Source organism: Phyllobates terribilis, unplaced genomic scaffold, assembly GCF_046119375.1.
Source record: "Phyllobates terribilis strain yellow unplaced genomic scaffold, ASM4611937v1 Scaffold_12__6_contigs__length_324123572, whole genome shotgun sequence".
Taxonomy (NCBI): domain Eukaryota; kingdom Metazoa; phylum Chordata; class Amphibia; order Anura; family Dendrobatidae; genus Phyllobates; species Phyllobates terribilis.
In genome coordinates, this window is record NW_027362772.1 from 265,180,257 (window position 1) to 265,196,468 (window position 16,212).

At 41.1% G+C, this 16,212-nt stretch overlaps 1 protein-coding gene across 11 annotated transcripts in view; it reads left to right on the top strand.

Moving 5' to 3' along the window:
* The window catches only part of AGRN (agrin), a 568,214-nt gene that overhangs the window by 422,608 nt on the left and 129,394 nt on the right, over window positions 1-16,212 (top strand). For all 11 annotated transcript variants that reach the window (XM_073656959.1, XM_073656964.1, XM_073656966.1 and 8 more), the window contains one exon: window positions 9,089-9,289. In XM_073656959.1, the coding sequence (XP_073513060.1) occupies window positions 9,089-9,289 (201 nt within the window). The remainder of the gene's footprint in view (window positions 1-9,088; window positions 9,290-16,212) is intronic.

A 16,212-nucleotide genomic window follows, 5' to 3' on the forward strand; every position in this document is an offset into this window, starting at 1 on the left:
ATTGGGCAAACTTTGAAAGTGTCCCCAAGTGCAGTTGCAAAAACCATCAAGCGCTACAAAGAAACTGGCTCACATGAGGACCGCCCCAGGAAAGGAAGACCAAGAGTCACCTCTGCTTCTGAGGATAAGTTTATCCGAGTCACCAGCCTCAGAAATCGCAGGTTAACAGCAGCTCAGATTAGAGACCAGGTCAATATCACACAGAGTTCTAGCAGCAGACACATCTCTACAACAACTGTTAAGAGGAGACTTTGTGCAGCAGGCCTTCATGGTAAAATAGCTGCTAGGAAACCACTGTTAAGGACAGGCAACAAGCAGAAGAGACTTGTTTGGGCTAAAGAACACAAGGAATGGACATTAGAACAGTGGAAATCTGTGCTTTGGTCTGATGAGTCCAAATTTGAGATCTTTGGTTCCAACCACCGTGTCTTTGTGTGATGCAGAAAAGGTGAACGGATGGACTCTACATGCCTGGTTCCCACCGTGAAGCATGGAGGAGGAGGTGTGATGGTGTGGGGGTGCTTTGCTGGTGACACTGTTGGGGATTTATTCAAAATTGAAGGCATACTGAACCAGCATGGCTACCACAGCATCTTGCAGCGGCATGCTATTCCATCCGGTCTGCGTTTAGTTGGACCATCATTTATTTTTCAACAGGACAATGATCCCAAGCACACCTCCAGGCTGTGTAAGGGCTATTTGACCAAGAAGGCGAGTGATGGGGTGCTACGCCAGATGACCTGGCCTCCACAGTCACCAGACCTGAACCCAATCGAGATGGTTTGGGGTGAGCTGGACCGCAGAGTGAAGGCAAAAGGGCCAACAAGTGCTAAGCATCTCTGGGAACTCCTTCAAGATTGTTGGAAGACCATTTCCGGTGACTACTTATTGAAGCTCATCAAGAGAATGCCAAGAGTGTGCAAAGCAGTCATCAAAGCAAAAGGTGGCTACTTTGAAGAACCTAGAATATAAGACATTTTTTCAGTTGTTTCACACTTTTTTGTTAAGTATATAATTCCACATGTGTTAATTCATAGTTTTGATGCCTTCAGTGTGAATGTACAATTTTCATAGTCATGAAAATACAGAAAAATCTTTAAATGAGAAGGTGTGTCCAAACTTTTGGTCTGTACTGTAGGAGACAATACCAGATCTCAGTGCTTCCTAGGAGACCATTGTTATTTGCAATTGTACCATAAAGCTGGATTATGTTAATAATGGAGTACTTCAACTCATGGTATATACTCAGCATTTCAGAGACATACCTGGCTGCTGACTGTTTCCTACTGCTGTAGTTTCCTAAACTGAGACTTTATACATTTGTCAGTCAACACTTTGAGGAATGTCAATGGGGCCGACATTATTTTGTTAAACGTCTCATTGAAGAAAACTTGAGTCAGCCTCTCCATAGATTGCGTTTAAAGGGAAGCAATCATCAGAAAAAGAATTAGGGTTTTCGTGTTAAATTTTTTTTTAAAAAAATTGGCATTTTTTTTTATACTTATCACAATATTTATTCCAAATTAAAAAAAAATAGAAATCTGGCAATTTTTATACTGGCCACTGGGGCTTTTTTTAGGCTCTAATTTCTTGCACATATACATTAGCCACAGTGTTCAAACGCTGACCCGATCTTTTGTATTGAAGCATCTAATGAGCGTGTGCAAAAGTCATTGAAGGGGGGGGACCTGCGACATTGCCTATTGTGTATGATGGATCCTGTGTATAGAGGTGTAATCTGTCTTTGCCTCTGATAATAAGGAGTCTGAAGAAAAGTCTTTCTGAAAGGACAGGAAGTAGGAGTCAAAAAGAAGCCCCAGTGGTCACAAAATTATTTTTTTTTTTTTGAAAGATATGCTATAAAAAAATTGCCAAATAAAAAATAAATAAATGTAACCCAAAAACCTGATTTATACACTGTCATTTTTTGATGACAGCTTCTCTGAAAGTTCAATTGTAGCTAGGACAGACTTATTGTGTCAATTTGCCAACTTCTCGAGTGTGAGTGTGTGTGCAAATGAGTGTGTGCAAAGGTCATTGGAGGTGGACCTGTGACATTGCCTATTGTGCATGATGGATCCTGTGTATAGAGGTTTAATCTGTCTTTGTAATCCTGCCTCTGATGATAAGGAGTCTGCAGAAAACTCTTCCTGAAAGGGCAGGAAGTAGAAGTCAAAAAGAAGCCCTAGTGGCCAGTGTGAAAACCACAAATTTACACTTTTTTTTTTTATAAAGATATGATAAAAAAATATTGCCAATTTAAAAAAAAAAAATACATGTAACACAAAAACCTGATTATACACAAGGCCATTTTTTAACGACCGCTGCCCTGAAAATTCAATTGTAGATAGGACAGACTGACTTCTTGTGTCAATTTGCCAACTTCTCGGCAGACAGGACATTTACTGCCGGAGCTTTATTTCTTGATTTTTCTCCAGCATCAAACACTCGTACATTCTGAGATTTCAGTTTCTTTGCAATAGGTAAAAATAATGCAAACCGAGCCGGGAGCATTTCTTCCACATTTATTTTTAAACCTCTCAGCTGTGGAAGGGGCAGACATGGACGCGGCATTAATCTTCATAGTCTCGGCGTTGGAGTAATGTAAGTGCCCGTACCTTATAAATAGGAGAAAAAGGAGAACACAACCAATCAAAGAATTGGCTTGACTGTATCGCCGGCAAATTACTCCAGTTTCTAGACTTGCCAGACACCATGTGAGTAGCAGTGAATTACAGGGGACATTAGCGTGAAATGTTATCGAGACCTGCAATTTTCCATTTTTCACAATTTTTTTTTTTTTTTCTTATGAATTTCTTAGTCAGACTTTACAAATGTCCTCCGGGGGACGTGGTAAAAATAACGTTGTTGTTTACGAGGAGTCTGCATTCACTAGATGAAGCGGTCGGTAATTCAGCCGGCAATGGTTTTCTTTTCATCTATTGCATGCGGAGCTCGATAAAGACTTTCTTCATTTACAGCACAGTACCTGTGACGGGAGCGTTATGTCATTTATTATGGTGAATGATTCGAGCCTTGGTCGTTATTTATTGAAGCTCAAAAATAAAAGTAATAAGTTTATTACGTACGAAAAAACGTAGAAACATTGGTGATTTAAAGAGGACCGTCAGGATAGACTAAATTCATGGAATCATCAGCACCTCATAATGACCTCTTCTTCTTTTTTAAAGAAGTTGTTCACTACTAGGACAAGTCCATTATTTTGCCGGTCCTGGGAAAAAATTGCTGGATGCTTGAAAGACTGAGTCTGTGGAAACATCGGACTGCTCTCGGATGACATCTCAGTGCAGTCTGATTTTCACAGACTGACACCATGGAGAAGATGGAGACATTTTTTTCTCCATCTTCTCATCTGAGAAAATCAGATCACACTCTGATCAGGGTGTAATTAGTATAATCGACCCCATTCTCTCGGATGAGAGATTACATTGACGTCTGCACGTGGCCTAATAATGTCAGAGAATCTGTATTCTTCCAAAGGTGAAGGCGCTATTCCAACACATTATTGACAAAGTGCCATTTAATGGACCTGTACCATCTGGCCAAACACTTCGTAAAAAATGGAGTTGTGACTATAGTTTCCCTAACCCTTAACAATCAAGTGTTATTTTCACGGAGCAAGTTGGACAATCACTTATTTTCCCCATAGCATAAGGGCTACCTTTACAGTGGGTCTTTATTCTTACTGGCTTCAAACCATTTACCCCCTCCAAAATGTCAAAATGCCTCAAAAGGGGTCCCCTTTGAGAAAAATTTTCCCTATATGCACAGATTGTTGTTAACAAAATAAAAATTAACAAACTCCTCATTACTCACCCTCCCCTAGTCTAGGGCAGAGTGTCTACTGCTGTTTCTGTCTCTATTGTAATAATAATGTTTGGCTGTAGCGGTGACATTATGATGACTTCTCTACAACCAGTCCTTGAGCTCAGCGGTTCAAGGAGCATAGCTGCTGAGTTCAGTGATTGATTGGCCAATCAATCTCCTATCACTGAGCTCAGCAGCACTGCTCCTATAGATGACGTGAACTGCTGAGCTCAGTGATTGGCCAATCACTGAGCTCAGCTGTACTGCTCCTATACATGACATGAACCGCTGAGCTCAGTGATTGGCCAATCACTGAGCTCAGCTGTACTGCTCCTATACATGACATGAACCACTGAGCTCAGTGATTGGCCAATAACTGAGCTCAGCTAAACTGTTCATATACATGACATGAACCGCTGAGCTCAGTGATTGGCCAATAACTGAGCTCAGCTGTACTGCTCCTATACATGACATGAACGGCTGAGCTCAGTGATTGGCCAATAACTGAGCTCAGCTGTACTGCTCCTATACATGACATGAACCGCTGAGCTCAGTGATTGGCCAATCACTGAACTCAGCAGCTCTGCTCCTATGTGTGCCATGAACCGCTGAGCTCAGTGATTTGGTTGCAGCGATGTCATCATGGTGTCGCAACTTCAGCCAAAGGACGAAGACATTGCAGTGGACCCGGGTAAAGCACAGTTTTTGTTTGTTTTTCCAATGAGCTGAGCATATAGGGAAAAGTTTTCTGAAAGGGGACAACTCCTTTAGTAACTTTAGGCCAGTCCTAACTATATTCATGTAGGTTTACCCATGGGGCAGTGAAGACTGTGTTGATACGTTGAAGCTCGATACTTGAAATAAATTAAATTCTTAATAAAATCATTTTAAAATCTGTGAATTTGTGTGCCAGCCTCCACCCATGAGTAATGGTTTTGCTCATACTTTCTTTATATAATACCTGCCCACTGCTGATCCGTAGGCTACCTGTGTCTTATTAAAAAAGTCTCTGGAATTCTCATAATAGCCTCTAACGCCAACAAATAAGTGGAGCTATTGTCTATAACTTTGGTGAAGAATAAAAGCTCCAGTACGATTGCTCACTGTTTGCTTGAGCTAGTTTTAATACACAAGACTCTGTATTAGTTGATGAATCTAGCAGGTTTTTAAAGAGTTACTTTACATCCCCATAGATGGTTATTGGTGGGTTAGGGCTTATAAATACAAGCAATTTTGCTATTTACTGCTTATTAAAATTTTCAACCGTTCCTGAGATATTAACACTTTTCTTTTGTTTGCCTTGGAGACCGACCACCGCTGCTAGACAGCAGAACATGCATAGTGCTTTCAAACTCTTTTCTATTGAGCTTGCAAGCACGGTTTTGGTATTGTCAGACTTGAATAGGGCTTGTAAATGCACGAAATTTTGCAGTTTACTGCTTATTAACATTTTCAGCCGTTTTTGAGATATTAACATATTTTCTTTTATTTGCAGCTCATTACCTTGGAGACCGAACACCGCTGCTAGACACCAGAGCATATGCAGTGCTTACAAGCTCTTTTCTATTGAGCTTGCAAGGGCGTTTTGAAGTTGTCTCCTAGTCAGCTTCGCCGCAGTGCTTACAAGCTAGACAGCAGTAGTGGTCGGTCTCCTAGGTAGCGAGTTGTAAACAAAACAAAAGGTGTTAATATCTCAAGAACTGATGTAAATGTAATGAATAGTAAATTTCAAAAATTGGGCTCTCCCAACAATATCCATTTATGATGATGGGAATAACCTTTTCAGAGGGGCCGGTAATTGTCCATTAGAGCAATTGTTCCCGATCATGAAAATATGCCACCAATCAGCCAACGAGTGAGTAAAACTCTTGATCATTGGCCGAACGGATTGTTTATGCGGGCTCTAAATCTCTTTGTGTAAATGGTGGATCTGCTGCAATAAAATGCAATACGGGGACAGAACAATTGTCCCTCTGCAATTTGTATCGCCCTGGGAAACAGAAACCTGTAGATCTCAGAAAGGAAAAAGGTTCTTGACAAATATTAAGGATAATTATCTCTCCCAACTAGTGCAGGAACCAACGAGACTATTGACTAATAGGCCTGATAGAATAACTGAGGTACAGATAGGGGGGCACCTACGTAATAGCGACCATAATATTATCGACTTCAAAATGCCCTTCAGTAGGGTTATCAATAAGGGAACAACAAAAACATTAAACTTTAGGAGGGCGAAGTTTGATCAGCTGAAAGAAAACCTTCAACTTATTGACTGGGACAAAGTTCTTAATCAAAGGAATACGAATAGTAAATGGGAAACCTTCAAAAGAATTCTGAATACTCAGTGCGAGAGGTATATACCGTATGGGAATAAAAGGGCCAGAAATAAGAGGAAACCAATATGGTTGAACAAGAACGTAAAAGGGGCGTTAAATAGCAAAAAAGAGGCATTCAAGAGATTAAAACAGGAAAACAGTAAGGAAGCACTAATGTGTTACAAGGAAAAAACGAGAACCTGCAAAAAACAAATAAAAATAGCGAAGGAGGAAACAGAGAGACGTATTGCTAGGGAAAGTAGATCAAATCCCAAACTGTTCTTTACGTATATAAATAGTAAAAGGATTAAATCGGATAATATTGGACCGATAAAAAGTGAGGAAGGCAAAATCATAGAGAAAGATGAGGATAAAGCTAATCTATTAAATAATTTTTTTTCGACAACTTTCACAAAGGAAATCGAACTAACAGGAGAAATGAGAAGTGACAAACTTAATCCTCCACTAAGTATGACAAATCTAACCCAAGCTGGGGTACAGAAACGCCTCAGTAACATTAAAATAAACAAATCACCAGGACCTGATGGCATACACCCACGGGTACTAAGGGAACTAAGTAATGTGATAGACAGACCGTTATATCTTATATTTAAGGACTCTGTTGAGACTGGGTCTGTGCCACTTGATTGGCGACAGGCGAATGTAGTGCCAATACTCAAAAAGGGAGCAAAAAGTGACGCCGGAAACTATCGGCCGGTGAGTCTGAAGTCCGTTGTGGGCAAAATTTTTGAAAGCTTCATTAAAGAGGCAATTACGGAGCATCTTGATGCTAATAATCTTTTAATCCCGAACCAACATGGATTCATGAGGAATCGCTCCTGCCAAACAAACCTGATTGACTTCTACGAGGAGGTTAGCTCTCGAGTAGATCAGGGGGAACCAGTGGATGTCGTGTATCTCGACTTCTCAAAAGCGTTCGATAGCGTGCCACATAATAGGTTGGTATACAAAATGAGAATGATGGGGCTGGGGGAAAATGTCTGCAAGTGGGTAGCTAACTGGCTAAAGGATAGAAGGCAGAGGGTGGTTATAAATGGAATATACTCAGATTGGGTAAGCGTCACTAGTGGGGTACCACAGGGGTCTGTACTAGGCCCAATGTTATTTAATATCTTTATTAACGACATAGTCAACGGGATAAATAGTAAAATATCAATATTTGCAGATGACACAAAGTTATGTAAAACAATTAATACAAAAGAGGACAGTGCAGACCTACAGAGGGATTTGGATAAGCTGGGTAGGTGGAGCATTAAATGGCAAATGAGGTTTAACGAGGAGAAATGTAAGGTCATACATATGGGAAGGAAAAATGGAAGTCACCAGTACTCACTGAATGGGAAATCATTGGGGAATTCAGAGATGGAGAAGGACTTGGGCATCTTGATTGATAGCAAACTAAATTGGAGTGCCCAAAGTCAGGCCGCTGCTGTAAGGGCAAACAGGGTAATGGGATGTATCAGAAGAGGTATAGCTGCAAAGGAGGAGAACATTGTTCTTCCACTGTACAAAGCACTGGTCAGACCACACTTGGAATACTGTGCTCAGTTATGGGCCCCAATATATAGAAAGGATATAAATGAGCTTGAAAAGGTACAAAGGAGGGCAACAAAATTAATAAGGGGAATGGAGGGACTGCAATACCCAGAGAGGTTGGCAAAACTAGGACTATTCAGCCTGGAAAAGAGAAGGTTGAGGGGGGACATAATAAATGTGTACAAATATGTTAGGGGACAGTATAGAGATCTTGCCCGGGATTTGTTCAAAAGGAGTGATATTACGGTAACAAGAGGGCACTCACTAAGACTGGAAGAGAAAAGGTTTCAGCACCAGCATAGGAAGGGGTTCTTTACGGTAAGAGCAGTGAGAATATGGAATTCACTGAGTGAGGAGACGGTAATGTCAGATTCACTACACCAGTTCAAGCGGGGACTGGATGCATTTCTAGATACCAGGCAGATTTCAGCATATACTTAAAAATAAAATAAAATAGTAGGTTGATACAGGGATTTATTCTGACTGCTGGTTTCAGAGTCGGGAGGGAATTTTTCCTCAGGTGAAGATTGGCTAAATCATTTGGGGTTTTTGCCCTCCTCTGGATCAACTTTAGCAATTACAGAACTAACAGGTCGAACTTGATGGACGCAAGTCTTTATTCGGCTTTACAAACTATGTTACTATGTTAAGGGACCCTAAATACAGTAAGTAGTAGCACCGATCAACTTGTTATATCAGAAATTGGCCCATAGCCACCTTTACGGAATTTAAATAAAATGATCGGGCATGAAACAGAAGCTTTGCCCCGTGTAAAATAATCCTTAGCGAGGATTTCGATCTATGCCAATGGCACATGACATGGTACTATATGTATTTAAAGGGAATCTGTCAGCAGGTTTTTGCTATTTCATCTGAGAACAGCATAATGTAGGGGCAGAGATCCTGATTCAAGCGATGTGTCACTTGCTCAGCTGCTTGGTGTCGTTTCAATACAATCAGTGTTTTATCAGCAGCAGACTGTCACTGCCGAACTAGGTGTCAAGTGCTAGGCAGTCCAGCTAACCCCGCCCCCACCACTGATTAGCAGCCAATCAGTGGTTTGAGCGGGGTTATACACAGCTCAGCATTCTGAGCAATGCTACATCTACTACTGAGAAAACAGGGATTTTATCAAAACAACACCAAGGAGTCCAGTAAGTGATACATTGCTGGAATCAGGGTCTCTGCCCCTACATAATGCTGCTTTCAGATACCATGGCAAAAAAACCTCCCTTTTAATAAACACAATTGTTTTGTAAACCAGGATTCCACCATTCATGATGAAACTTGATCTTACGTTACCAAATGATTGAAAATTCAGCAGCTCCTTCTACTCCTTTGACTGAATCTTATGTATTTTTTTTGCTTTCTGTCTCATTGTATTTCAGAGACTTGTGGAAACACCATCTGTGGCTTTGGTGCGAAGTGTGTAAACAGCCAGTGCGTCTGCCAGCCTTGTGAGCGCCAGCCGTACCTACCAGTGTGCGGCAGCGACGGAGCCACTTATGACAACCAGTGTGAACTACAAGCTGCATCCTGCAAGCAGAAGAAGAAAATAGATGTTTCTCGAGCAGGGTCCTGTGAAGATGGTAATTCAATTTCCCGTCTGAATTTCCTGTTGTTAATTTTCTATTACAAAGGGAAGAACACAAAATATATCATGGGGTTTCGGAATGAGGTCCGATTTAGTCACACTTCACAAGATTATCTCTGTTTTAGAATCAAGGAAAAAAAATAATGTATGCACTAGTGATTTTTTTAATGTTAGGAACTAGTTAGGGTCCTTTTCACAAAAGCCAATTTGGTGGAGTTTTTAAAGTTTACTTAAGTAACTTTTCAGAATAAGTTGGTGTGAGTAAATGAGTAATTACACCATTTCAAGTCATTATATCACTTTTATCCTGCATTTTCACCAGTTTTCCCCTCTGCAGACACAAATTCAGATTTTCAGTTGCTTCTGAGCTAGTGGATGGAGACTAGCAGCTATACACCTCATTGCCCTGATGAAGCCAGTCATGGCGAAACATGTCCGGGAAGCCATGAGTATATTTTAAATTAGCTACAGTGGTCTTGCAAGTGATATCCATAAATTATCCCTAGAAAAGCCATACTAGCCAGTGGACTGCAACCATCTAACTAGGAGAATAATTAGCAAGAGTGATATCCCATAGAGTCCTATAGAAATAGTGGTTCCTGCATGAGCTGAGATAGTGCTAACCACAGACTAGACGATGGCGACTCGGACCTGTGCTGCCTGAAAGGCCGCCGAGCGCTACACGTTCCTCCGAAAGGATTGGAGGGCAGTGCAGAGTGCAAATTACCTACAGAAGGGAAAGTGCTGAAATAGAAAGAGATCCCAGAGTGAGTAAATCAAACCACGAAATACAAAATAAGGGATTAAGTACGTACTGTTACAGAATATGCCACCTACTTCCTAACAAGAAGCAGAAGATAGGTGATAGGTAAAGAAGATAAACAAAAGACATACTGATAGGGAATGTAGATTGTGAGCCCCAATGGGGACAGTGCTGAAAATGTCTGTAAATTGTTTGAATTGTAAAGCGCTGCGGAATATGTTGGCGCTATATAAATAAAAAGATTATTATTATTATAAACAGCAGAGAGATAAACCCTAGCTGGTCTTTCACTGGCTTAACCTACAGCAGTATAGCTGGACATCCAAATGAGACTATGACCAACAGGAAATACCAGCAGGGGGAAAATATACAAAGCCGCACCCAAAAGGTGATAGGGCAGACAAATGATTAAATGAAAACACCTGTTACCCTAAAATGACTGAAGTAAGGATAACAGAAACTAAACACCTGGAGAAAATTTGTATCTGCTGTGACGCATGATAATTCATGACGCATAACAATTCCTTTGAGAAGTTCCCAACATTGAACCCTATATTGACAGCATTAGCGGGTAGATATAAATCGAATATTGACCACATTAGTCACAATTTGATGGGTGATTCTAGGTGCTGGGGTTTGGTTTTTACTACAATATGAAACCATTTCAGAGATGGTCATGCTGTAAATTCAGTAGGTCGCATTTGGGTTGAACCCATGCGGTGTCCAAAATCAGAAGATGGAGGGATTCATAGTAAATTTTGTTCTCTTGGTAGTACCAGGTCTTCCACTGCAGTGGAAAATTAAAATTTAGGTAAACTCTGATTCTTTTTTCTTTTCTAAAGCTTTGTATTTACTACAAGGCTCAGATGACTACAGTGTTCAGGCTCGGACTGGCCCACGGGAAGACAGGAGAATCATCCATTGGGCCCCTGTGCAAGAATGGGCCACCACCCTCTTATATGAGTAGTACTTGACACAATATACTTGAATCATTATGTTATATAAATTTGTGATTGAGGATAATGTCACATTTGCATGTAGCTGAAAAATGGGGCGCTGGAGTTGGTTGCTGGTGAACCCTTGGCACCCTAGTCCAACACTGAGTGTATTATAGGCTAGAGGGAATTTGTCAGCAAGTTTTTGCTATGTAATCTGAGTGCAGCATGATGTAGGGACAAAGACCCTGATTCCAGCGATGTGTCCCTTACTATGCTGTTTTTTGCTGTTTCAATAAAATCAGTGTTTTATTAAGAGGAGATCATCACTAGAGGACTAGTTATCTCATGCCTCCTAGTCCAACCGCGCCCCCACTAGTGATTGGCAACTGTCAATATACAGTGTACGCAGGAATCTGCCAATCAGTGATGTGGGCGGGGTTATACACAGCTCAGCATTCCGAGCTCTGCTAGATCTGCAGCAAAGAAAACTGTGATTGTATTACAACTGCTGCACCCAGTAAACTAAGTGATACATCACTGGAATCTCTGTCCCTACATCATGGTACTGTCAACTTACATAGAAAAACCTGCTGACTGATTCCTCTCAACCTGCAAGTCAGTGTTTTACCACCATGTAGTGTTCTCGGTTCAATGGTGGCCCATATTGAGGGACATGTGAGTCCTGAGCCGATGTTACTTTACGATCCGTAGAAACATTGTCTGGTCTTCTACACTCGGTTGTCCGTATTTTATTTCTGCAAACGGTTTTTGGTCTATACCTCTCGGGGCCCTGTGAAAGTTAGAGGTGAGACTTATGAATTTTTATGTAATTTGATATAATTTTTAATAATTTTACACTCCATTTTAATTTTTAGCAAAACGACCTCCACTAAAAGATAACGCACCTTAGGCCAAGTTTACACTTCCATCTTCGAAACGGACGGCACATGGATGCAACCCATTCATATCATAGACCCATTTATTGCAACTCCGAGAATCAGACCGAATGGTGGAAGGTCTTTGCTTTTTTGTTTTTCGCTCACTGTCCCCACTGGCACTCTACATTTCCTATCAGTATCTTTGGCGCAGTTTTCTGGAGATCTAGAAAAACGTAGTTCATATTTCGAATATGATTTATCTGGCCGCAGTGATTAGAGATTTACTTGCTTGTTGCTCATGGCTCAACCTTGCTGGGCTTTACGTTACATAACCATCTTGTTCCATGTTCTCTTCACGTCCCGGAAGCCTCATCTTTGTGATCTCTGAATTTGCTAATTTTATAATGTGTTTTAGTTGGGAAGATGGTGCAGGTGTGCGGATAATAGGAGGATTACAGCACCGCTGGCTTCTGTTTCTGGTGTGCTGACACATCAATACCACTCGATGGAGCTCAGCTGCATGCTAAGGAAACTTGCTAGAATTTGCAGAATTGTTTCACATACCAGACACTGTGTATAATTGTAATAATTTCTGGAGAAATTATGTTTTTACAGATTAGGTATTAATAACCACAAATGAAAGGGTACTGTAGACGTGTCAGACTTGAAATCTACCCCACCCCATGACATTAATGCATCCTATTTCAACTTAAGACATTGCGTGATGCTGGAAAAGTAATAGCCATAGAAGCCTCTTAATTAAAGGGGTTGTCTAATCCGGATTTACCCCCGTAGTGACTAAGGCAAAATTTTTCAAATCTCACATGTGTCGCTTTACGTGGCGATAACTCTGGAATGTTTCAACATTGTTTTTCATGACACGTTGTACTCTATGTTAATAGTCAATGTTAGAGATGAGCCGACCCTTGGAAGTTCAGGTTCTGGTACCCGACCGAAGTTTGGTCGGGTACCAGAACTGTTCTCGAATTTCAACCAGAAAACAATGGGGACCCGAACTTTGGATCTAGGAAAAAGAAAAACTCACTCTCTCCTCCCCTGGAACTCCGAACATTAAAACAGACTTCCGGGAGAAGTCCATGTTCGGAGTTTAGCAGCGGACGCGAACTGTCCAGTTCAAACCCCAAACTTTTAGGTTCGGGTTCACTCCTCTCTAGTCGATATGTTTTGCGTTTTATTTATAAAAAAATATCTGAAATGTGACAAAAAATTTTTAAAATGAGCAATTTACAAACTTTGAATGATTATCACTTTAATCCAGATAGGTCTAAGGGGTAATGTTTCTCCTTGTGGAGAGTGACATACCGGGTCTGGCATGCCAATGTAAGGAGGCTTATTCGCCGTGCAATGCTCCTCTGGGAAATTTAATATGCAAATTGCCTCTTCAGAGAGGAAGAGGAGTAGAACTCTATAGCGCCACCTATTGGAAGCAGCGATCCTACAAGTCACAATCGACCCTTTAAAAAACCTTGCAATGTGACTGGGGATAAAAGCCAAATCAGAATCTCAATTTGCAGACTGTGTTTCGGGGTGTTGCCCCTCATCAGTGCAAGGTATGAGATCTGATTTGGCTGGGTGAGGGGCTCTGGAGTGAGGTCTAAGGGGTAACGTTTCTCCTTGTGGAGAGTGACATACCGACTCTGGCATGCCAAGGGTCGATTGTGACTTGTAGGATCGCTGCTTCCAATAGGTGGCGGTATAGAGTTCAAGTCCTCTTTCTCTCTGAAGAGGCAATTTTGCATATTTAATCCAGATAGTCATACCACACACAAAAAAAATTTACTAACATTTGCCTGATGTCTACCTTATATCAGCACCATTTGTCAAAGTTTTTTTTATTTTGTTAGGATGTTAGAAGTTTTAAACATGTCGCAGCAATTTTTCATTTTTTTTCAGAAAATTAAAAAAAAACTATTTTTTTAGGGACCTATTCAGTTTTGAAGTGGCTTTGGGGGGAAATATGTATTGGAAAATCCCTAAAGTGATACTATTGTAAAAACCGCTCCCCTCACCATATTCAAAACTGCTGTCAGGTAGTTTATTAACCCTTCAGGTGCTTTTCAGGAATTAATGAAAAGGGGCATGGCAGGAACGAAAAATGTTATTTTGACCTCCTTAATTGTTGCTAACTTCTGAACAGGTCACATTAGCCGGCAAACTCTTAAGACCAAAGTCTGGCCGCGACATGACCTGGCAACCATCATGATCTCAGGGTGCCGATGGGGTTAAAGAGGAAGATCCCACACTATGTTAACCATTTAGATTCTGTAGTCACTATTGGCAGCAGCATCTAAGGGGCTAAGCGGCCATGGTTGGTGCCAACACCGATCGTGACTGATGCAACAAGGCATCACCTATAGTGTACAACTGACAGCTGCTGCATTTTCACCCTTTGGGGGGTATTATGATATATCTGAGGTCAGTAAAAAGACGTATCGTTGGCCACTAAGGGGCTAATTAAAAAAAAAAAACAGTGGTAATGCAAATAATAATAAAAGCAATACTCCCCTTACTCATCCTCTGATGATTCTTCTCCAACTCTCGTGTCCCCAAAAAACTTCATATTTCCTGTTTAGTCTGGTCAAACTTGTGCCCAAAGTATTTCTCCACTCTGGGCAGTGATTGGCTGCAGCAGTCAAATGCTCGTCCATACCAAGCATGAAATATGTAGATTGATGGGAGAGTTTAACATCTTTGGAATAGGAGTAGTGGGGGTTGTTAAAGGGGTTGTCTACTACTGATCCCTTCTTAATAGCTGCAATCTGCAGGAAATAATAAAGTGTATACTCACCTACTGGACCTGGGTCGCTCCCCAGGTGGTCATGTGACATTATATCACATGGCTGTTGATCGGCTGCAGCCTTTCAGTATTCCGTCAGAACAGAAGTCTGCTCTAATGGAATAGAGGAGGCTGCAGCCGATCAGTGAGTACATGACAAAACAATAACAGTGTCCTTAGGATAGTTCTTTAATATCAGATCAGTGGGGGAATTTGATACCCGGCAACCCCATTGATTTAGCTATTTTCAGCATCAGCGGGATTTAAGCAGTGAATAGAACCGGAACAGGACAGTTCTGTACACTGTATAGTGGATAGAAGAGAACTTCGAGAAAACCGTAGCAATGTTGTGTGAAAGAAAACCATCTTATTATATGCTACTATAGGGACTATTATATAGACCAATCGCTCAATATACTATAGAGAAAGGGGGTGACCCGAAGGTCAGAAAGATAAACGATAATAGGCCATTAATGAGTGCAAAAGTTAAATATCTTTATTAATATCCATTGGGATAGAGTGCGTCAGACACATAAATAAAAACACCTACGGTGCTCCAAATGGCAATTACTGGACTCAGATATTACATATAAAAAACATGCAAAGCATATACATAATGTCTGGTATACAATGTGATAAATCACATGCTGTCCATAAGCAATGTGGTTACATATCATTCATTTAAGCACATATCTTGGCCATATAACCGTAATGATATCACCATTGTGTTATCATGCCTTAATTATTCAAAATCCATAACTGCCACATGGTGCACCTTCCTCATAAAAACCTATAGTGCCAATGGTGGCGGGCATTCGGCTAATACATTAAATTGTCACATGTAAGGACATTCAATGCGTGTATGTAATATATGAGAGATTCCCATACTATTGGACTGAATGGCTATATATCATTATTTTACATACATTATATTAGAACCTACAGCCATAACAGTATAACAATGATATTATATTACCTCAGTCTTTAAGATCCAAAAAGACCCGCCACACAATGCACCTTCCCCGATGCGCGTTTCGGCGTGAGCCTTTCTCAAGGGGTGTATATCCATGCTGATGAGCTGCTATAAATGGGATCCAGGCAAATGATCACACATGTGCTAGGGTAGACGCCCCCCCCAACAAAGCACCACTGTATAGTGGATGTTGACAATAACTTCAGCTCAAATTCTAATAAATTGAATAGAAGTCACGACAACCCCGTTAACGTTTGCTGTCATAGAAATCAATGACTGATAGAGCTGATGCGAATTGATTTGCACGTCCCATTTCATCGGCCACGACAGCGGTCTGATGTCGCTGCATTGGAGAAGGGAGTACTGCCTTTTACCTGCCGGCATCCCTGGCTTTTCTATTGATTATGTCATGCAGTACCTTGGGGCTGTGGGTGCTAACCAGGTCCATAGAACTAGGGGCGCCCTGGTCTATCCCTGTCCCCTGCATTACTCCTAAAGGTGGAGACTCAGGGGTCACATGCTTTACTAAGCTCCTAAATTAACCCTTATGTGTCCACCCCTCTCCCCAC